This window comes from Nesoenas mayeri, assembly GCF_963082525.1.
Source record: "Nesoenas mayeri genome assembly, chromosome: 2".
Lineage (NCBI taxonomy): Eukaryota > Metazoa > Chordata > Aves > Columbiformes > Columbidae > Nesoenas > Nesoenas mayeri.
This window is the reverse complement of record NC_137543.1, coordinates 111,863,250-111,886,339: the sequence shown is the minus strand read 5'-3', so window position 1 is coordinate 111,886,339 and position 23,090 is coordinate 111,863,250. Positions and strand designations below refer to the sequence as shown.

Below are 23,090 nucleotides of genomic sequence, written 5' to 3'. Positions count from 1 at the left end.
TAAATAGGATACTGTCTCTGTTAAATACATCTTTTCCCTCTGGATATCTTCAGTCTTTGGTTTGGGACAGAAGAATGTGCAAACATGGACCTGTCAAGGGCTTCCAGCGCTATTAAATAATACTATAGAGCTGTAGCTATAGCATCAAACTGAATAGCTACTTTGTCTTACCATTCTGTTTGTTTGTGGTGCTGTATTTCCCCCCACACACACCCTTCAGCTCAGAGGTTCTCAGTAGGAAATTTATTCAGAGAGTTGAAAAAGGCTTTATTTACCAAAAAAAAAATCTACATCCCTCTTCAAAGCAACAGTGTAATAGTGTAAGTCAGGCATATTACCTGCTTGAGATGGTCCAAAACTACTTCCAAAGTCATTGTTAGGTGAGTCTTAAAGATGCATTTTAAGTCAGTTTGACATGGCTGTGCCTTTTGGTGCAGGATACATGAAAAAATACGGAATTTGCTTTCAGTATCAGATCGAGTAGAAGCCTCCCCCTTGTCAGAGAGGTTGTGCTTGTGTCTTTACCCTGAAAGAAAAGTCATGGCAGTTCATGCTGCTTACTGAGAACAGGAGAGAGTAAAGGTTTCTAGCTTTTAAATTTTTTTAAGCTAGACTATAAACAAATTGCATTTTTTTAAAAAATATAGTTACTTGTTATCAATTTGTATTGTGCTTATTTAATTTTTTCTTCTTGTAGTTTATCATGCAATCTACTTAGAAGAAATGGCAGCCTCAGAAGTCACACGCAAGCTCGCTTTGGCATTTAATATTCCTTTGCATCAGATCAACCAGGTTTACAGACAGGGTCCCACAGGTATCCACATTCTTGTTAGTGACCAGGTAAGGAAATTTTCTTTTCTTGACAAATTTTATTTACGAATGAAATAGAATAGAGGATTTTCTTCTGCTTGCTTATTACTGTTCTTTTTTTTCTGTTTGGTAATGCAACCTGGTGTTTTCTGACATTGAGAGTATTTTTTCATTAAAATGAGCAGAGTGATCTGTTAAATATCACTTCCTCTACCTGAATAAATTCCCATTATGAAAAGGGAAAGGCAACTGGTCTGTGTAGTTCTGAGATGCTGCAGTAATTACTTAGTATGTATTTACTTTGAACATGCCCAAAGGCAGGGAGTGTTTAAATACTGTAGAACTCGGCTTATTCAGGCATCTGCTACATATATTTAGAGTTCCAAAAACACAGCAAACAGTAACAGACTCCCAGCTGGTTGTCACATGATTAACAAGCAGTATTATGACAGTAATGTATTTTAATTTAATTTGGTATATTCTTGTCATTTGCTCAATAAAGCCAAAAATACGCAATTGCTTATAAAAGGCCGTGTTTCGTATCCGATGTATTTATTTTTTGCGTTGGTCGTGCTCAGGAGGGTTTCACAACTTTTTATTTTTGTAGATGGTTCAGAACTTTCAAGATGAGAGTTGTTTCTTATTCACCATGATAAAAGGTACAGTATCTTTTCTGACAGTCTAAAACACAATTGTTCATTCTACCAAGGCACCTTCTGTAAAGCAGAATATTGTTGCAGTAAAACTTCCCCAAGCGAAGAGTAACAGCAAATCTACTGAAGGCTGACTTGCAAATAAAAGAAAATAAATCTGCATACAGCAGTGGCAGAAAATATGCACAAGTTCTTCCTCTTGTAGCCAGACCTTTCAGGCTCTCCAAGCTTTCAGTTCAGAACCAGCGTGGTGCTCAGTATCAAACCTCATTTAAAATAGAGTCAGCCATCACTGAACAGTGCTTGCTGTTAGTCACCGGTGAGAGTGAAGTTTCAAAATAATAATTAAAAACCAAATATCCTGGCAGTAGTACCTCTGAAGTTCAGAAACCTAGTAACTGAGTCATGATAGCCGGCAGAGCCAAGTAAAAAATTCTGCGAGTATAATAATCTTCGGTAGGCTGTTGTTGCAGACAAGATGAGGACGTTTTGCTAGGCAGACTGCGGCATGTTTCCTCTGCCTAACAAAGACTCGCTCTTGTAAGGCTGCGGTTTAGCAGCGACTTGTAAACTTGATCAGGAACAAACTCCTCCACCCCTGTGCTGTTAAATGGGTGGAATGATTGTAATTGTTTGGATGCAGTTGCACTGGGATACAGGCAACCTGAGTCCATAAACATTCACATTTCTGTGATATGAGTCTCCTTTTTGAACACGAGGTGTTTCAGGTGAATCTCACACTTCCTTAGGAGTCCAGTTTCTTTCTGGTAGAAGCTGCCAGGAAGTTACTGTCACCATTGACAAGTTTGACTCTGCAAATTTTACCTAGAGAAACTGCCCCAGCTCTGAGGATCCCATTACAAATTGTTCATCATAACATTTCTGTTCAGCACAAGTAGGAAATTTTTAAAAGCTACGTTTTTGCTGTAGATGAGCCGTGTTTTTCAAGTCTGCTTTGCTGAATCAGCATCCCAATTTGAAACTAATTGTTCTGTGTAGTATAAAATCTGTTTGCGTGGTCAGTGATTGTTAGAAACCTGTTTATCTGAGCTGTTAAGCCTTTGCTGGTACTGCCAGCTTCTAAGCATAAACTCCACAGGGTTTTGGGTTTTTTTAACACTCATTTGGTTTTCTAGTTTAAGGCACAAAATAGGTTATTAAAAACATATGCTAAGGATTTATTGGTCTGGCAGAAATTAAGTGCCTTCTATGATACGGTCACTGTCAAATGAGGTGGGTTTAATGAGTACTAGGAAGAGCTCAGAAATCACTGGAAACCAAAGAGATTTTTGAAAGTTAGTTGTTCTTCAAGCGCTTAGTCTCAATAGCAGGCTACTGATATTTCACATTTTCAAGTTTAATATTTCATAATAGTAATAAACCTCTTCTACACAGTAAAAAACAAGTCCATACCTAGATGTGTCGCTGTGTTGCCTAGTGTGTTTATGGTTCTGTGTACGAAAGACTGACACTTATTTATTTTTCAGCTGAAAATGGTGAAGGCTTCCATATAATTTTGAAATGATGTCACACAATCACTAGACTGATACTCCAGCGCAGAATGAAGTCCTGCCTAAAGATTATGAAGATCATCCAAAACCTTAGGATCTAACTTCACCGTATGTTTCATATTGAAAACACAAAATGACCTTTCTAATGAGCTGTTTGAGAGGTGAACTTTCTTATCACTGCCATAGCTAAGTGTCCTCATGAGAGGTATAACGCCATGACAGCTGACGTACAGGCATGCAAGACAACGTAAGCAAAGGTGCTTGCCCTTTACCGAAATAAGGCAAATTAAGGCCAGTAGATACAGGTTCTAGAAGCGAAGCCCTGTTGCTTTTCTGTTCTCTGTATCCAGTTGGAGATGAATGTAAACTCATTTTGGGGCATTTACCTTTCTGTGCCAGTTTGTCTGTTACTTGCTTGTACCTTAACGCTGGTTTTATTTTTTTGACGTTAGCAGAGCACATATTAATCTGTGTGGAGATGAGTTAGTTAAGCTGATCGTGATCAGGTTGTCGAGAGTAAAGCTGTCAAAACAGCTTCCCGTGTAAATTGTGTATAAGAGTGTATGTAAGAAGTGTAAATGCCAGGACAGGGCTTTGAAGAAGCCCTAGACAGATGCAATATATGCATGCAGCAAACTGCATTATCAGTAGTACCTTCTTGGAGGGATTAATATAAATCCCATGGGGTACCAAGTAATTGTGTTTTGCTTTAACAAATCTAACGGAAAAGAATTGCCTATGCATCCTTTATGTTTAGTTTCCTAGGTTCTCTGTGGGGAACTGCTGCAAGTTTAACTCTTTGCTTGTAAAATTGTGGGTTTAAAAAATACTAGCAGCGAGAGGTGGATTTTTATGATTTAGTGGAATGACACTGATGAGGGAAGATGACCCACGGGCACCATGGGGCTCGCGTAGCTTTCAGCAACATCAAATAAATTGCTTAAGAAACACTAAATAGACACCATTTTAGTCTCCTTGCCAGCAGGTGGATGCCTTGCTGTAGTTACTCTTCTGGACAATTATCTCACCTTTTCTGTTGACCTTTCTTTGCCCTCTGATCCATACTGTACAGCTGTTACAGTGCCTCTTCCACATGACCAAATATTTGCTTTTCTTTCAAACAGGCAATGTGCTTTTTCCATATTTTGGATATTTCTTGTAAAGACACAGCAGAGCATTTCCTAGGTTAACATGAAGTTTCAGCTGGGTAGGTACTTAGAGGGGAATATTTCAGGCGGTATTAAGTGACAGCTCCATACTTGTCATTTGTGCCTTTGAAAAGTTCCACCTTAATCTCCAGCTTAAAAGCTTGGGAATAGTTTGCTTTTTTTTGCTGCAGTGTTCACTGTAAACAACTACTACAGCATGTAAAAAAGCAACTTTGCTATTTCATTCCCTCTTTCATGACTGGCTCAAGTGCTTAGCAGAAAAGCTTCTGAAAGCTGTAGCATTTTGAAAGCTTAAATTCATCAAAGCTAGAATTTCTTTCCTATTTTTTGTTTTTTTCTGCACTGGAAGTAAAATTTTATGTACTTAAATGTTTCTGCCTATAAGTTGTTCATCTTTGGGTATTGTTTGGTCCTAGTATTTTCTTGAACTGACACTTGTGTCTTTTCAGCTCACACCGTATTCAAATCCAAATGTTTTATAAAAGTGGAAAAATCCTTGATTGGAAAGTATCCAAATATCTAATTTTAAAGAATATTGAAAGTTGTACAGTAGTTTGTCCAGCTCACTTGAAATTGGAGTTAAATTATGGCACCAGCAAATTGCTTTTGTTTTTTAATAAGATGTACACATTTCAATTTAAGTATAATAAATGTTTTTCAATAATTTTGTAAATGTGCTTTCTTTTTGTTTACTTTCCTCCCATCCACTTGTATTCAAGATGCTTCTGCTGTTAAGATTTAGATGAACTACAGGACCAGCCATAGCAGTAGGTAAAGGTGCACACACAGATCTTCTGCTTCTAATAGAAAACTTAGTTAACGTTGAAATAATTGAAACAAATTCAAATTTGACAACAGCTGATTGTTTATTTAAGTGTCCTATACCAGAGTAGGTTCCATTTGGTTTTGTACATCTTTAATGCAATAGACATACAAGGTTCAGTATGGTCTTAGAAAAACAAAAAATGAGCCAACAAAAGGCAACACATCGTGACACACTGGGACCAATGGCTTCCCTGGTACAGCTGAGAATAAAATCTGCTTAAAATGCCCCATTACAGCAGTATCCTAACAGAGCTCTAAGGATGATTGTAACAACGCTCCTCCACCACTGGGCAAAACAAGCCCTGAATGGCTTGCTTAGCAGTAGTAAAGAAATCCATGTACTGCACTCGTATCTTTAATTTATCCTGTAAGTAAGCTGAGATCTTAATTTACTGTCCCCATTGTCTGTTAATGTGTGAAGTGTGAACACAGCTGCTGTTGGCCATGAAAGTCTCTTAATGTTCACATGCCTTTTAAAAAGTAGGTTAAAATTTTGGTGGGGGGAAATTGCAGTACTATCCAGTAGTAGCTTCTCCAACTGCTTTTTAAAGCCAGTATTTCTATTAATTTTCAGTAAACACAGAGGCCCTGAACTCTTAAAACATCCACACACACACAATCAATCTTAGACAAAAATGCTTTCTGAGCTGTTGAGTAGTTTATCACAGATAATTAAGTTGTTTAATATAAAAAATTTAACTGTCTAGCACTGAAAAACTAAGGATGAAAACATGGCCTTAAGAGTTAATACATAGATTTTTTTTATTATCATTCAGAAGTTGACAGCTTCTTAAATAACCCAAATGTGAAGAGTTTGGCTTTCTACACTTGAAAACCGCAGGTTTGTTTTGGTTCAACTCTTGCCTACAGATTTATTTGCCCCTGTGCTTGCTATGTCCCTAAAACAGGTGGGACAAACAGCTTGAATTGAATTCCTTGCTCCACTGTAGTTCCTGTAACAACCTGGTTTCCATTCTTCACCTGTAGCGAGGTGTGACTAATACACCGACCCTTCCTAGGCCCACTGCAGCCTGCCCCGCAACCCCAGGAGCTGGCAGAGGGCGCAGGGCGGGTGGGACCGTGAGCACCGTGTAGGAGCACGGCAGCTGCTGCAGTCGTGGGCACGAATTCTGCCGCAGCAAGTTCTCACCCCTTTTAAAGGCTGATGGCATCGGGCATGAAATGTGCTTCAGTGCTGGGCAAGCTGTGCGCTACCACAGAGTTCAACTGAACCAAGTTCAAAAACTTGAAAAGTGTTTCTATTTATGTAGTTATCTTGAGGTACTATCTCTTGACATTAGCTATTATATCCTGTTATGTAATTAAATACGAAGCTGAATCATGACAAACTATAAGCTGTTTTGCTGTAAGAGCTCATGATTACCTTACAGTTTTGGTCAACATCTGCTAAAGCCAATTTGTCCTTAAACCTGATATTTAATCTGTCGTGTATATTACAGAACGGCAGGTTCAGTTCCTTGGTGGGCCAGACTTGAGCCCCACTTTATGTTAAAACTTCATGCTGAACAGTGCTTACAAATGCAAATGAACTTCCAAGTTTAGTGAACTTTCACCAAGTAGCTGCTAACTCTGAAATGCCCCCACATTTTACACGGTACTTCAGTTCTCATGCCAACAGAAGGAAGGAGTTACTAATGCAAACCAAAGCATCACCAACTTAATCCACAGCTGCACATTACGTTAAAGATTTTTACCTGGAAAAAAAAACAACAATGCTTTTCTTGTCACAAAACTGGATGACCAAACATCACCATTAGGACTGTCAGGAAACCGACTCCTTCCACTGACTTGCAGTCCCACGGTTTTCTTCGGCAACAACAACGTTTTCTGTGTGGTTGCACTGACTGTCAAAGAATAATACAGCATCTGCAGAGGCGCTGCCCGCTCCCTCCCACCGAGGGAGGGGGTGTGACTGGAGCAAAGTAAGCATGGACTTTCACATGAGGTAGATGAGCCTGCGGATGAAAAGTCTGCATTATAATGGGAGAGAAATAAACATAACTAGTAAAAGAAGCAAAACACCTCAATTACTGCCAATAAGTCAGCGCTCATTGAGGCTGGGCAGCTAAAAAGAAAGCATCTGTATGTAAGGTGGTACTATCCAAGGAGTTTCTCCTGACATGTAGTTCCTGTGTTGCAACCAGCTGAGGCACAGTAATGTCTGGGCACACTCACCTGCTCAGGGTTCCCACTTATTTCCCAATAAAGCAGCGATCAGCCCAGAGAGCTCCCTGCCACAAGAGGCATGTGTTCTGCTGCAGGAGAGAGATGGACCCCCGCTTCCCAAAAAAAGACTTCTCTGTATCTCATCTCCTATATTCCCTGCTTCTCTCACCATAGCAGAATGGAATAGAACTGGGCATCTGTCCTCAGGATGAGCTTTCCAGTTCCAGCAGTGTTTGGACACAAAGCTGCAGACAAGTTTAACAGTAAGGCTCAAACGCTGCTGCCTGCCCCGGCAAGCCATCCCTGACCTAATGGGGGACATACACAGAGGGAAAGAGCTCATGGCTGGATTCCAGGGGCTAACGGCCCTGCAACCCATTAACTGAAATCTCTATGCAGGTGTTTTGATATTGGCTCTGTACAGTAATGTATGTTTTCAGAGAAATTAGGAATGCCACCAAGCAATTCTAAAAACATAGAAGTACCTCTCTTTGAAAAAAAATACAGAAAGCAGATCATTCCAGCAACAAAAGTGTCATGAGTTATAAACTGAATTAGATGATTATTACTGCCCATACAAAAAAAAAGCTACATTTAGTTCCTAGAGATGGGAACCTAACACAATGATATTCAGACTCTTTCTGTCCTCCCTTGCCTGGGACATCTGCAGGACTCGTACAGTCTCAAGCAGCATCACCCGCTCGGGCATTCCCACCCCAACAAGTCGGTCAACACGTACTCTGATGCGCTTGATTCCAGCGCGCGTGACTTGCTGACAGTCATACAGCTCAATTCTCTCCAAGTTGTGGCAGTTCTCCAGGTGTTCCAGGGTCACATCAGTGATGAGAAGACAGTTATCAAGCTCCAGTACCTGCAGCCTCTCGTGACCACATGTGCTGTTGCTCAGATGAAGAATCCCATCATCCGTGATCAGTTCACAGTGAGATAAGCTCTGAAATGGAGAGGCAAGCAGATAATGACACCACTCAAGTCCTAAGTTACTCTGTCTAACAATCAAAAATCCTCTTCAACCTCCTCCATTCTCATGGTTAAAGAGTTATAAAGAATATACAGCTGAAATCCAGAAGAGGAACAAAAGAAACAGGTCTACTTAATAAAACAAGAACTGTACATTATTTTAAACTTCACTTCAAAACGAGTAGAATCCCACAACACAAGTCACCGGCAAACTCCACAGGCACCTTTGCTCTCTATAAATGTGGAAATTCTGCCCAATTGTCACGGCCTCCATTACCAGCAGGTGCACACAGCACATGTGCTGTGCCAGAAACAGGAGACAACCATAAAGGTTGATCCAGAATGCACAGGAATAGATCTACTGACAGGACTTCCTGTTGCACAGCTACCATGTTTCATACACACCACAAGAACCACGCCTGTGCAAGTTCACATAGACAGAACAATCAGACTGGACTGATTTGCCAAATACTGATTTCAGGAAAACTGTGAGTGCTTAGCACCTCGGCCTGTACATACAAGGAGTAATAAACATCTTGTGCAACTGCAGGAGCAGGTCTTTACTGCAACAGTCAGCATAATACACCAAAAAATTCTGCTCCTTTTCAGCATATTTTTTCACTTCCTTGAATTTCAAAAGCATGGAAAAAGTTGCAGCATCTCAGGCAGTAGCACCACATAAAGCAGTTTCCTGGTTCCTTTAGGGAATTCATGACTTTTGGAGAAGTGTGCTGGTTTTGGCTGGCATAGATTTAGTTTTCTTCCAAATAGCTGGCGTAGTGCCGTGTTTCGGATTTAGTATGTTGTTAATACACTGGCATTTCAGTTGTTACCAAGCAATGTTTATACCAAGTCAAAGCCTTTTTGGCTCCTCACTCCACCCCACCAGCGAGTGGGTTGGGTGTGCACAAAAAGTGGGGATAAATCACAGCTGGACAACTGACCCCAACTGACCAAAGGGATATTGCATACCAGATGATGTCATGCTCAGTCTATAAGTTGGGGGAAGAGGCAAGAAGTGGGGGACATTTGGAGTGATGGTGTTTGTCTTCCCAAGTAACAGTTACATGTGACAGAGAACTGATTTCCTGGAGATGGCTGAACGTCTGCCTGCCCGTGGGAAATTGTGAATGAATCCCTTGCTTTGCTGTCCTGGTTTTGTTAAAAACAAGACCAGTTCTCTTGTAGTGAATTTTCCTTTCGGCTAAGTTTTTCTAAGTACCTTCTAAGTAACTGCACTTTTCTGAATTTAGCTGCATGTTTTTTGAGACACTGTTCGCTCTGGACTGATAAGACAACCAATGGAATGCAGAAGAAGCTCATGTTTAGATTTATGGCTATAACAAGCAAGGACTGATAAGATTTCACACGTTCCATAAGTGAGAGGGGCGTATTTGCAAGGAGGGGCTGACAGGACAGGTGACTAAAACTGACCGAGTATTCCATCCCGTCCACATCAAACACCGTATAAAACAGGGAGCTCACGAGGGTCTTGCTCTCTTTGACCGTAGCCAGCATGTGAAGAGGACCCTGCCTGTCATCCCTGCGAATCCCAGACCTGGTTCCAGACCCTGCATCCCTGAATCCAGGTCCAGTTTGCTGTGAAGTCCCACCCAGGACTTCTGTGTGCCTGCCCTGCAGCGGCTGGAATGACACCAACTCTCTATGGGACAAAGCTGCTACCCTGGGATATTCAAGATTGGTTTTGTATATTTTTTCTATTTATTAGTAGCATTAGTAAAGGCTTTAAAACTTTTACAGTTTGCAAGACTCTAACTTGAAGACTCTCTTCCTTATCTTTCTATCACCTTTTATGGTGGTGGTGGGGGATTAACAGAGCGCATCTGCCACGGTTTATTGTTGTCTTGCAATTAAACCTTCACATTTGCCTTGCCTGTGCGTGTGGCATTTGCTTTACTTATTAAACTTTACCCCACCCCATGACTTCTCTCACTTTAACTTTCCCGATTCTCTCCCCCATCCCACTGGGGTGAGTGAGCGAGCAGCTGCATGGTGCTGAGTTGCTGGCTGGGGTTAAACCACAACAGTCCTTTCACTCTCCACCCCTTATTCTATACCATTTATGTCATGCTCAGGTCTCACACTATCCAATATATTCTCACTACCCTTCCCATCCTTAAGATATAATACATAGATGTCATTCCCTTGGTCTCTGGACCACCCCCGTGCAATGTCTGCAAACATCCACAAAATATCCATGAAGTTCATGAAGTCCATGACTTTGGGCTCCATCTGTTATGGTGGTCACTCAGAACAGGAAAGATGGTGTGTTGCGTGGAGTTAGTGGGCACCAAGGTCATAGCACCACACCAGCTACTAGGAAGAAAATTAACTCTGTTCCATGCAAAACCAGGACAGGAAGCAATGATGACAACAGGAAACAGACTTTCCTTGGAGGAGGCTTAAAAACCACTCCTCATCACCAGTGAAATAAATTCTCTCAAGTGTTATGCACTAGAAATGAGCAGAATCTATGAACTCCTCTCACCTCGGGCTCTGAGGTAGCTCTTGGCTTTCTGCTCAACACTGTCTCTTGACTGTACTTGTACCCAAGTCTAATGGTGACTGGTTTTAAGTAGCATTAGACTGGCAGCAATCTAAAAATGCTTTTTAACTTGGTGCAAGTGAACTAGTGCTCAATATCTCCTGCCAATCATCTGAATCAAACATGTACTGAGTGAAAGGATGGGCTACATCACTTCTACTTTTATTTCTATCAGCTCTTCAAGTCCTTAAGTTCTCTCCTAGACACACTTTATGTTCGTGTTCTGAGCATTCAATTTGGCTCACAGCCTGGAAACAATTGGTAGCTGCAGGGTTAAAACACATTTATAATAGACCTGCTGTTTCAAGGAAGGACAGGAGGTTATGGGGAAGCAGTCTGCTCACTAATTAAGAGTTTTCCATCCCAGGAAGTAAGCAGCTTATAAAATTCAGCTCTCCTCAGACATTGTATTTGGTACTGAAAGGACAAGACAGGATGTACAGCTGAGTTCGCAGAACTTTGTAAAACAAATATGCTAAATGAGACATACTTTTTCTGTCTTCATAAGTCTGTTATAAAGTGTTAATAACAACAAACTGATTAAGATAATGACTTGAAATCTTTAGAGCAAAAAGATATGTTAAATTTTTGTTGTTGTTGTTAATACATATTATTAAATGCTCTGTATAAATCAAATATGGCATGATATACAGTGACAGCAAGAAACAGTACGATCAACATAACTGAAGAATTCAACTGTCTTCTCAACTCCAGGAATGAGTATTTCACAGTTTCTCTAATAATTTGAATGTACAAACACTTTCCCCAGAAATTACTTCTCAAGTCCAGTAACAAAGCATTTGTGTGCTCTGATACTGATGAAGACACAACAGTTGGTTCTATTGGTCTAACAGCACTTTTGCTTATTTCCACTGTCTACTGAGTCTCCAAACACCAAGAAACAAATCCAAAGTTGATTTCTGCAACTTTAGAGTATTTGTTTGAACTGCAGATACACCTAAACGCACGCTAAAGTGCAGCCACGCAAGACTTCACAGACTCATCAGCAGTACATCATTTCACATGTGAAGTACCAAGATGAAGACCAAAGCTATCACACAGGGTATCTGGCACCTGCTCGTATGTTCTTCCTTTCCCTGTAGTTCTCAGCCATCACTGTTCACTCACAATTTTTGAGTATGTGTCCTTCCTACACACAGGATATATACATCCAAAAAATAATCAATTTTTCTGGTTCCCTTAGAAAAGGGACGTTATTTTACCAACGCCGTGCTTCCCTGTCTGTGAGGGTAACATACAAAGGCCAGCAATTAGGAGCAGGTTCTGAAAAATACTTGGAAATTATGAGGTTTTTATGATATGTCCGGTGAAGCACTGGCACAACTGGTACAAAACATCTCTTGTGAGTCCTGGTTACAATTGGGATTACAAGACAAAAACATATCTGTTGCAGAAGAACAGAAAGTATCCTGTGTGTCTCCACATCTCCCGACAACTCTTGTTTGAGTTAACATTAAGAATCACGGTACAGAAGTGAGGTTGAACAACTAATAAGCAAAAAATAAAACCAACAACAATAAAAAAAAAAGTGAATAAGCTCCTTTTTAAAGCCCTCTCTCCTCATTACACTACCTTAGTAACACTGGGTAACACTAATCATAACACAATTTAATTAACAAAGCTACAAACCTTCCTTTAATCCCATCTAAGAACAGATTATAAAGATCCATGTTCTCTCAGGTACAACAAATGTACACTTACAGGACAACTGGCCCTAAATACATGAGCTCCTACTCTAAGGACAGTCTAGTAATTTTGGAGTACCTTGACCAAAGAACAAACAAATTTGTGTCACCTGAAATTGCTTCTGATGTTCTAAAAGATCTAAGCAACCACCCCCTCGAGAACAGCTCTTTGAAATACAGTAAGCAGCGTACCCCCCAACTCAAGGCACCTCAATCCTCTCCAATTACGTTCAAAAGTCTGGGTCAAAAAACCCTTCCATAATATACTATGTAAATGACCTTGGGAAAAACTGTTTGCATGTGAAACTGATCAGAGCGATCACATTCATCGTCACTGGGTGGTTTTGTTTATTCAATATGTGACATAAAGTATCATACTGCCTATGAAAAAACCATTAATGAACATTTATGAATGTAAAAGGATCAGAGTACTGTACACTGAACCAAATAATCAAATATGAAGGATGTTAACCATACAATATAAGCTTTCTGGTTATTACTCACTGATTTGGCAATATTTTTAATCACACAATGCATGTAAATATTTTAGGGGTAACCTGCTTCTTTTAGAATACTTCTGAAACTTGCATATATGTTGCACAGTATCATCATACACTCAGGATTTTTTTCTAGCTCCAGTGTCAACAGCCTGGTTTCATATTGAAGGAGCTCTGTGTGTGTGTGTTTGGAAGCATGTATTAAAAGTTCACAAACAAAGAGTTAAACTTACCAATGCTTGTAGCTTAGGACAGTGTATAGAAAGTTGTATCAATGTGCTGTCAGTTATCTAGAAATAAAAGAGACCAAACAACCATAAGCAACAGACAGTAGGAGGGCCAACCCTCAAATAGGACATATCTTTCTCTACCAGATGAAGGTTCTTTTATTCTGGAAAACACCCAGTCATCTGTTACTCTTCAAGTATTTCCCTGTTTAGAATTTCCCAATAATTATTTTAATTACTATCAATAAACACAGCACTGAATAAAAACGCAAAGCACATTTAACTGAAAGTGCTGCTGTTCTTATGGCACTGCATTCTTACACGGCACGTTCAAATATTCTTTTCCGTATTAAATCTCACCAAAACACATTCTTCCAAGTCCATCTTCTCCAGCTCGTGGCAATTCTAAAGTAAATACCAGATAAATAAAAGATTAAATACAACAACGTATAGACAAAAAAAAATCATGCACAGGACTGGCAATATGGGAAAGCTCAGCTTCCCAGAGGATATTGTGAGCTAAATCCCTTCAAGTATTTGATCACCAGTAAAGGACAAAAAAAGGTAAAAAAAACCAGATAATCCACAAAGCAAGCAGCACTCCCCACTCAAACATGGGCATTTTCAGCCTTTTCTCTTACTAAATAAAGTTTCTCCTTCTTGCCCTGTAAAGTTTGAACAGTATGTGATCGGTACTCATCCCCTCTTGGGGTCAACTTCAATTCAAACCCCTGGTATTTATAGCCTAGGCACTAAAGTTAACTCATCTGTATACAAATAAATCCAGCTTCTACACTGAACTAATCTGAAACACACTTAAGCCTGTGAAACATTCTCTCTTCACCACCATACTTTAGAAAGAAGCCTTAAAAGCAATTAGAATTGCTAACAAATGCTGAAAATATTAAAACAGGGTCCACTTCAAGGCTGGGAGAAAGCTGGGCTTCACATTTACACAAGCGATTTTCCCAATATTCTGAGAGATCCTCAGCAATCTTTCAGAAGTGCTTTCAATTTCAAGAAAATGATGTAACCTTGTGACCTCACAACAGGCCACATGGTGCCACAGCTCAGCTCAAACCCAAACCCTTGGTTTTTACAGGCACAGGAAGAACTGGTGTAACTTGCAGTTCTCAGAAGCAGCCTTGAGGTGACCACCAAAAGCCCAAGGCTGCAGGGTTGAATCATTAGAAAACCACGCTGTTTAACCACTGTGGTTAACAAAAAAAACCCCATCATTCACACTAAATATCAGCAGTGTAAATGAATTCCATCTACACAGTATTATTATTTTAGTGTTCAGATTTCCAAAGCCAGCATGCATACAAGTCTATCTTAAAGCATTTGATACCATCAATATGCTTACTTTACGTACTTACAGCAGGAACCAGGGCACAAGTGCATATAGTTTATCATGTAGAATGTAAGTATTTTTGTAACTCAGAGGTATGCTCAGAATAATCTATTATATGGTGAATTGGGGGGTGTAAATATCACAAGGGCATGTGCCATCTTTATAGGGGAAATTCAGCTAGAATACATAACACAAATTTAGAACTATGTCAAACATAATAAATCCAACTGAAACATACTAAAAAAGAGGGGGAAAGGTGAAAAATACAATGATAGATGGCAAAATAGACCAAGTTGCAGCTCTAAATGTAATCCAGAAATAAAATCATTTTTTAGTCCTCCCCCTCCACTGGGTTCTTCCTATTTTCTTTCTCTTCTCATGTTCCTTCCCATCAGGACTATGTTGATTCAAAGCTGCTTAGCAGCAATGAAAACAAGGTGAGCTCTGCCTTTGGAAATGACCCTTACCCGTGCTAAAAGGGTAAAACCCGCATCTGTAAGATGTGAACATCTTGCAGCTTCCAAAATCCTGGAAAAGTTTTAAATGTTAAAGAAAACATTAACAAAGAGAAAAGCAAATGCATTTAAGATACAAATCTGTTTTCTACAACTTAAGGCTCCCAACAGCAAATTTATACATGTCTATTTTTCACAGTAACTTGCAATTAAAAAGCACTAGGTAGACTTTTGATCCAGCTTATCAGAAGATTCTAATGGTCACAGAACAGATTAAGTTAAATCCTCAAATCTTCTCAACTTTTAGTGGAAAAAAATTATACATAATTACAGACATTTAGACGTCTTGTTTCAGTAAGACAGCAAAATGCTCATGTTTTCTCATGTGTTATCTGAGGAAAGATATGGGAGAATAAGCCCCAAGTTAAGGAAAATGCAGATGAAGATGCATCTAAATCCTGTAATCTAAACACGGGATGTTAAGAAGAAGCCACAAAACTGAGAAAGCGCTTACTAGAAATGTGCTCAGAGCCTCTGCGTGAAGCAAGTTACCAGAAAGCAAGGAGCTTAAATCCTCCAAACCCACAATAAAAACAATAAACTATACCAATACAACCCTAAAGAAACTAGCAGTGTTTTGGAAAGATAAATCAAACACTGTTTTGAGAGGGACTGGGAAGCAGCATCAACAAAAAAGGGTCAGGTGCCCCAAAGAGCACCACTAGTACACCCAACAGGCCTCCAACACGTAATGGATTTTTTGGTAATTGTTTTCTTTGTCTTCTTTTTTTCAATGAACACTTTTTACTTCGCAGGTGGAGCGAGTATCAAGATGACTAAGGGGAAACTGCAGAACTGTGCAAAGAGAAGCACAAACCCAGTGTGACTTACCACAGCAAACAAGACTTCTGTACTGCAGTCAGTAGGGGAGGAGCCAGGGCAAGATGGACAAAAGAACCTCTTGCTGCAGTAACACTGAAGAGGCATCTAGATCCTTCTACTGGTTTAGGAGATCATTAGAAAGCACTCTCTCCATGGATAAAGTGCAAAGGGAAAAGTCATGCTGTGTGCACGAGAAAAACACAGCCCCACCGGAGTATGGGATGTGGGGCTCTGACTGTGACTTTGCTCCATCACTGTTTCCCAAGCCACAAGCAAGAGCGTGGCTGAGTTCAGAGGGAAGCAGCCCCCACCAGGGTCCATCCTTGATAACCAATTCCAGAGTGCTAGTCTTCAATGAGGCTCACGAGCGTGATGGAAACTCAAGAACAGCCAACAGACAGGTACGAGACATGTACTGCTTTCCACATGGATTTCCACTGCCCCTGGATTTTCTTTCCAGACTCACATTTGGGAACTTTGTGCCCTTCCATCATGGGCAGTTAGCAGCCTATCATAAAACACTCTCAGCTACTTTGAAAATTACCTGGGATGCCAGATAGGAAGAGAAAAAAAACCCACCACTACCACCACAAAAACATGATTCAGGTCACATTTGTTACCCTTTACCTCACGTGCTTTCAATCCCATCTACACTTAAAGCCATTGGATTCCCAACCCCATTGCATTTCTGGCTTTAAAGCGGGTGAGGGGAAACGACATCCACAGTGTGCAAAGCAGCAGGGATGCTACTTACTGCCCACCTGGTTGAAAAGCTCTGAAGAATATGGGAACAGGGGAGTATGAAACCAGAATACCAGAAGCTCCAGCCTTCCTGAGATCGGGTGTGCAGTCAGAATGGGGAGTGAGCTACATATCCACATGCTGCATCAATGATATCCCAGTATGAAAAACAGGTGGGAAGGCACTGGGTCGATATGAAAATGAGCAAAGTTCTAATTTTTGCTTTGTTTTAGTCATCGTACTTCACGACAGAGGGCTCTTCTTTTTCCAGACACAGCTGACATTTATTTTCCATGCCATGATTCATGACAAAGTACATAGCACAGGATCTGATGAGGCAAAATGATATGAGAGCAGATTTGCCACTCTTATAAAGCAAGGCTCTCCAAGGCAGACCTCACAGTTGCACTCATCAGCTACAGGTGCCTTTTGGGGACACCTGGAGTGTCCCTGCACGCAGCACCTCCCTACTCCTGGTGAATAAGCACTGGGTTGGAGAGAACACTGGTAGGGTTCAAGGCAACCTGATCCTAATTTTCACAGCCTCACCAAGACAAAGACATTCATGATTCGTGGGTGCTTTTCTTGAGAAGCCTCATCAAAACACCTACTTATATTTTAACACTAAAAAGTGTTAAAACAGAAAAACAGAGAAAGTATCAAGCACTTGAGTGAGCAAATATAAAAAGGGATGAGGTGACAGATACATCTTGACATAGAAGAAAAAACACAGCTGAAGGGTCAAGCTTAGGGTTTTTTCTAAAGAGGTGTCATTTGTGAGTGGTGACAGAATACAGTGCTACCCTGGAAAGCAGCACGGGGGGGCATCCAAATGAAGCGAGAGTAGCACAGCACAGAAAATACTCAAAAGATTCCTAACAGTGCCAGCATGTCCAACAGAAGCAGGAGAGTTTTTTTCTTACTCAACACCATAATACTCAAAAGGTATGAACAAGCGTGGAATTAGGTTTCCCTTTGATTTCCAACATAAGTTTTATCAAATACTTTCCATATATGATCCCAAAAGTCTCAATGTAACCAGCTCTATCGTGTATCCTTCCATCACACACTCCTCGGCAGTACTCACTGTAAAGGGTCATTTTGTTCCTTATACTGTTCATCATTAAAGGAGAAGAACGGCAGACGCCTTCCCCCTTGTGGCACAGACAGGGGCTAACGCTTTACCTACCAAAGTCAAAATAATTCCTGCTACAGTTGTACTGCTCTTGGAAACAACTGCACAACTAATAGACCTCCCTTTATTTCCAATCTGAGATGTGAAGTGAGAGAAGGTGAGAAATCGTGGAAAAAGACCAGTAGTAACAGCAAAACTTTCTAAGGAACACAGTTAAGTGTGTCAGAAGACTCCTAAGCCCCAAGCACATGTAAGCTCTTATAGGCACAAACCGTTGCATGAAGGGGACTGTCACTCTGGAATTGTCTTAAGGATGAGTTTCCTACAGTAACAAAAGCTCTTTTTCACTCAGTCAGCTAAAGGAATGCTGCATAACAGCATATTGCACACTGGCACTTAAATGTACCTTTCCCTAATTTTTACTATCTACACCTCCCTCCATTTATCCATGACTGAAGTGTGAGAAGTTGCATCTCCTGCACATTCCTGTCACAAATGGCAACTCAGTGTAACCCAAAAATCTTTCGTTGTGATTTAATTCACATTAAAATGAGACCTTACAAAAAGTATTCTATGTCTCTACAACCAGAGAGCTGCTGCATGACTGAGCTACATTAATAAAGCTGAAGCTGCCCCCACTTCTGAGAATATCACCATCACGTATACATTAGCACAAATTACACCAGTGTATAAGTTTATATATTTTTTTTAACTGATGAGCCCTTATTACTTAAAATATATCACATAAGTATCAGTCCTCAGTGCTTACAGGGACATTAGCACACTCCACATCAGAGTTGCGGAATGTCAGGATATACTGCGGAGCATATTAAAACCACATTTATAATCAAATCTGTAAATATAATACTCAGGTATGACTTAGCTACTTTTTTGTAAGACAACTGCGTAAAATCACATCAGAGAATAAACATCACAAGACAACACAACTACAGATATCTTCACCTTTTTTAAAAAAACAATGGGCTTTATATCTTCTGGTTTTCAATTAGTACTTAAAATATTTAGCTAGAAGCAGAGAATTGAACTGCTAGGCTCAAGATGTTTTATTTGTCACATATTGATTATTGTTTTTCCAATATACAGTGAACTACATTCATATCAGAGCTACAGAGCCCTCAAGTTTATAGTCAACTGGCACTGCTAACTTAATGTTTTGATTGCAAAAGTGACACAAACAACACAAAGCTAAATCAAACCTGTGGGTATCGGCTGATTATCTTCAGAAGTGAATTTCTTAGATCAGGCCAGTAACAAGGTGACATACTCACGACATGCTCATGACATACTCACTTCAGCCTTGGACAGTTTAGACCAAGTGCTGTGAGAGAAGCATCTGTCAGGTTGCTACAGCCTGAAACACAGAGCGACTGCAGTCTGTGACATCCTCTACAGATTTTTACAATGCCTTCATCTGAGATTTGCTGCAACACAGAAGAAGGTTTTGAAGTTACTTCACTGCCAAGTAATCAGCTAAGAACAAAAATCAAGTCGTATTGCTGAACTGTTAGTGTGACACTGTATATAACTATGGCAACCTGTGGATTTTCAACCAAAAAATACCACTGTGAAACCATGATCATTAATAACACTAAAGATAATCAACACACACATTTCCCACTTATCTGTGTATTTTTCCACAGATTTTGAGTACTGCTCAAAGGCAGTCAGAAGCACAAATGGAGAGTAGCTTGTTGTCATCTTCCTCTTTCACTTTGCCCTTTTTAAAATAATTTTCACATCATTTTTTCACTTGTACTTGTCATTGTATGAAATAGCTTGCTGCTTATATGTTCATAGAGTTCAGGTCTTTCGTTCCAGTGACTGTAAGTTCAGGAACTGTGCAAGAGAGTTTAAAACTGGACAGCAGGAAAGCTAACTACCTATTTTGCATTGGAACAGTAGAAGCCAAGGGTAAAAAACCTTCACCTCCGGATAATTTTCAAAGCAAGAGCTACAGGTAAACAATTATATATAATCCGTTCTTTATAGAAGATATATGTAAAAGCCAGGTTTGCCCTACCCTATGCAGTTGTTTTTAGCTGAAAGATCTAACTCAAAAGAGGGTTTTTCATTTCTTTTTTTTTATAACTAGATATTCTGAAAGCAAATAACTCTAAATTTAGAATGTTAATAAAAGAAGTTCTGTCTCTGAAACAGAGACAGGAACAGGAACTCTAAGAAATAGCCCCCATGCAGCTGCACACAAAACAGCAACAGGAGCGAGGTTACTGGGGGGGTGTGCACATATTATTTTGTTTACAGGTCTTCTATTCTGGAAAAAATCTTCTCTCCTTCTACCACTCCTAACTCCAGGAATTTAATTTTTCTGCTGAATGACTAATCACTCATGGCAAAATTGGTTATTTTATTTTCTGGCCTAACATTACTCTTCCAATTGTATTTTAAATGGAAAAGACACATTCCTTTTATAAGCCGTTCATCCAGGTACGCTGATAACACTATAGCATATTTCTGAGGCTACTACCACAAACATTACCTCTCATAGATGAAAACAGGATGAAAAATAGCAGTAGCTCAGCACAAATGGAGACCACTTTATGCCTTCTCCCCTAACCCATCACTTTGTAATATCAGTAGCTTAAATTTGCTAATCATTCTGTCAAATAAAAATTATTCCAGACAGAAAACTAAAAGTCCTGACTTCTTTTTGTGGATCCAGAAGAATTTGCATCATCTACAGATAAGAAAATATTTTCTGGAACTGTATTGTTGCCTTTAAGAGATACTTATGAGCAAAGAAACTATTATTATTGAGCAAAGAAACTATTTTGGAGGTAAGGACTATGTAAATTTTATGAGATGGACAAACCCTTTGAGTTATATATAAAAATTTTCCATTCTGAAATCACTTGTGATTTCAATGCCTCTATCCCTTTCAGGAAAGAAAAGTGCTCAACAAATGCCTGCAAGTCCCCAGTTTCTACACTCTGAAGGTGGTACCTTTCAGATGTACAGTTTCCAGAGTTAGAAATCAGTTCACTCCACAGCTGCTGCAGCTGGCCTGGCATTTTACAAGCTCCACAAAACAGAGGCGCAAGAATTAAAGTGTGGATCACACAAAGCACAAGGAGACCTGCTGTGTAAAAATCAGTGCTAGCCCTTTGATCATCAAGAGCCTGGCTGCTCCTGGAAGCTCGCTTCTAAGCAGGACACATCTCCAGTGAAACAAAGCTTTAAAGCACATGTAACTAGGTAGGACACACAGACTATCAGCTCAAAAAATTCAAAGGGAAAACACTTTTACTCAATAAAGTTTTTTTTTTTGTTTGTACTTAACGTGTACGCACAACAAACATAGTGGGCAAGGGAAAACTCTGGCACACTTCAGTGCCAATGGACCTTGTAAGCAGGAGAGATCATAACTCATTATCATCAGAGCACTTGAGAGCCTTCCACAAAAATAACCAGAAAAGGGTGGCCTGGGTACACCTCATTAGTCCCAGGTAAAACACAACATTAAAAGAACTTTGGAGGAGGAGGACAGCAAAAGGAAGAGGGAAAGCAGAGGAAACGACATACTGTGTTGGTTTATTTAAGTGTGGTTCTGACCAAAATAAGGAATTTCCTTTCATATCTGTTACCTTTAAGTGCTCAACTTTAGTGGGCACATAAATTTGGATTAAAAAAATCTGAAAATTCTCTTTCGCTAAACATCTGGCTTATGGAAGCTCAAGCTTTGTATTTATATCGTTCGTAATTTATGCAATTTTTTAATATAACTATTCATAAGCCCTAACACTCCAAAATGTTCAACACTTTAAAGAAATCTATTAGGTTCAAAAATCTTCATCCGGTCTTAATAAAAAATGGTCCCGTGACACATTCATTCGGGAATGATGTGTAAAACAGATCTGAAAGCTTTACCCCAAGCAGATTTTATGATATATTCTAGCAATAAAACCGCACACAACTTAAAAAAAACCCAAACCAAAACAATTTCATTATTCAAACTTGCATGAAAGAAACCATGAAATTCTAATTTATTTCAATATTTTCTAAGTCTGATTTCAAAGAGTGACTTAAATAAATTTAAAATCTAAAAGATCTTTCCCCTTCATAAAAAGTCACATCAGAAACAACAGAAAAGCAAACACAAAACACAACAAATCTAATTTTTGTGTACTCTCTAAGTAGAATTAAAAGTACATGAAAGATTCCCAGTCATTTATTTACAAATGAGTGCATGCTTCCATTACTCTTGAAAAAGCATGCACTTCTCCTGCTACCTAGGGGGTTCTGAGTCATCTTCAGTTATGAAGCCATAACATTTTACTCTCAATTATGTAGCCCAGAATATGGCTTCTGCTCAATTAGAAACCTTAGAATTATGAATAGATGGAAATGTTTGACCTTAACGGAAGGGAGAACAAGAACTACAGCTGTAAAACTGCATGATTTACTGGATACACAGCTCATGATATTTGAATCAATGCAGTTCAGTCTTACTCTGGAGCTCACTACAGTTAAAAGATGAGGAGAAAAAAAAACCCAAAAACCCAACACTCCAAATCCACACTCAGCTGTAAAAACAGGCAGCTCATTTAGGAGCTCTATTCCACACAAAATTCTGTGAACTGCACAGATGTACTATTTGAATTATTTAAGTGTGTAGCAGATCAATTACGTAGCATTCAAAAATGGTTCATGACTCTCAGAGCATGTATCTTATGAAGCTTCAAATACTTACTGTACAGGATTGCAAATTCAGGATTACAAGTTCATGACAATGATTTTGGATGTGTTTCAATGCTTCATCTTCTAACTGTGTTTAGCAATTAAATCAGACATAGGAAAAGAAACAAGAAATTAAAAGCGCACCAAAGCAACCTAAAGAAAGTACACATCTTGTAATATTGCACAGAAGACTATAATAAAACCAGTATTTTTTAATTCACGGAGATTTCAAAAACCCAAAATAAAATTTTATTCCTAAAGGATCACCCAAGCAGTTATGTACCTGTGTGCAACCTCTAAGAAATAGAGCTTTTAGTCCACTACACCCTTTCACCAGTGCTTCAATACCATCCTTCGTAATCTGATCACACCAGGAAAGATTCAAATGTTCCAGATTTCTGCAACCCTCACTGGGAGAATTAAAAAAATACATAAAGTTAAATCCAGCCTTCAAATAATCATAACAGTGGGAAACCCAAATTAAACACACTGTTGGAAATTAATGATAGCCAGTGGACTGTGCCAGGCCTCCATAGAAAAGTCATGAGAAAAGACCACACACAAACATAGTCTACACCCAAGATGTGCAGGATATAGTCAGTGCCGATACACAGTATTAAGGCTCTGCACTGATTTTTTAACTTTATTAAATGGCGAACAGTTCTTTAAACACTTTAA

At 39.5% G+C, this 23,090-nt stretch overlaps 2 protein-coding genes across 5 annotated transcripts in view; one reads left to right on the top strand and one right to left on the bottom strand.

Moving 5' to 3' along the window:
• Positions 1 to 4,791, top strand: part of UBP1 (upstream binding protein 1) — a 40,697-nt gene extending 35,906 nt beyond the window's left edge. For 3 of the 4 annotated variants that reach the window (XM_080338766.1, XM_080338765.1, XM_080338764.1), the window contains 3 exons: positions 698 to 840; positions 1,418 to 1,469; positions 2,951 to 4,791. In XM_080338766.1, coding sequence (XP_080194892.1) covers positions 698 to 840; positions 1,418 to 1,469; positions 2,951 to 2,988 — 233 coding nt within the window. In that variant the 3' untranslated portion in view covers positions 2,989 to 4,791. The remainder of the gene's footprint in view (positions 1 to 697; positions 841 to 1,417; positions 1,470 to 2,950) is intronic. The other variant, XR_013921738.1, reaches the window with a different exon arrangement.
• Positions 4,792 to 6,765: 1,974 nt separating this feature from the next.
• Positions 6,766 to 23,090, bottom strand: part of FBXL2 (F-box and leucine rich repeat protein 2) — a gene marked incomplete at its 5' end in the record, with an annotated part of 36,326 nt that continues 20,001 nt past the window's right edge. The window contains 8 exons of the mRNA XM_080364178.1: positions 6,766 to 6,944; positions 7,895 to 8,107; positions 13,136 to 13,192; positions 13,490 to 13,534; positions 14,951 to 15,011; positions 19,008 to 19,138; positions 22,426 to 22,500; positions 22,696 to 22,822. Coding sequence (XP_080220304.1) covers positions 6,837 to 6,944; positions 7,895 to 8,107; positions 13,136 to 13,192; positions 13,490 to 13,534; positions 14,951 to 15,011; positions 19,008 to 19,138; positions 22,426 to 22,500; positions 22,696 to 22,822 — 817 coding nt within the window. The remainder of the gene's footprint in view (positions 6,945 to 7,894; positions 8,108 to 13,135; positions 13,193 to 13,489; positions 13,535 to 14,950; positions 15,012 to 19,007; positions 19,139 to 22,425; positions 22,501 to 22,695; positions 22,823 to 23,090) is intronic.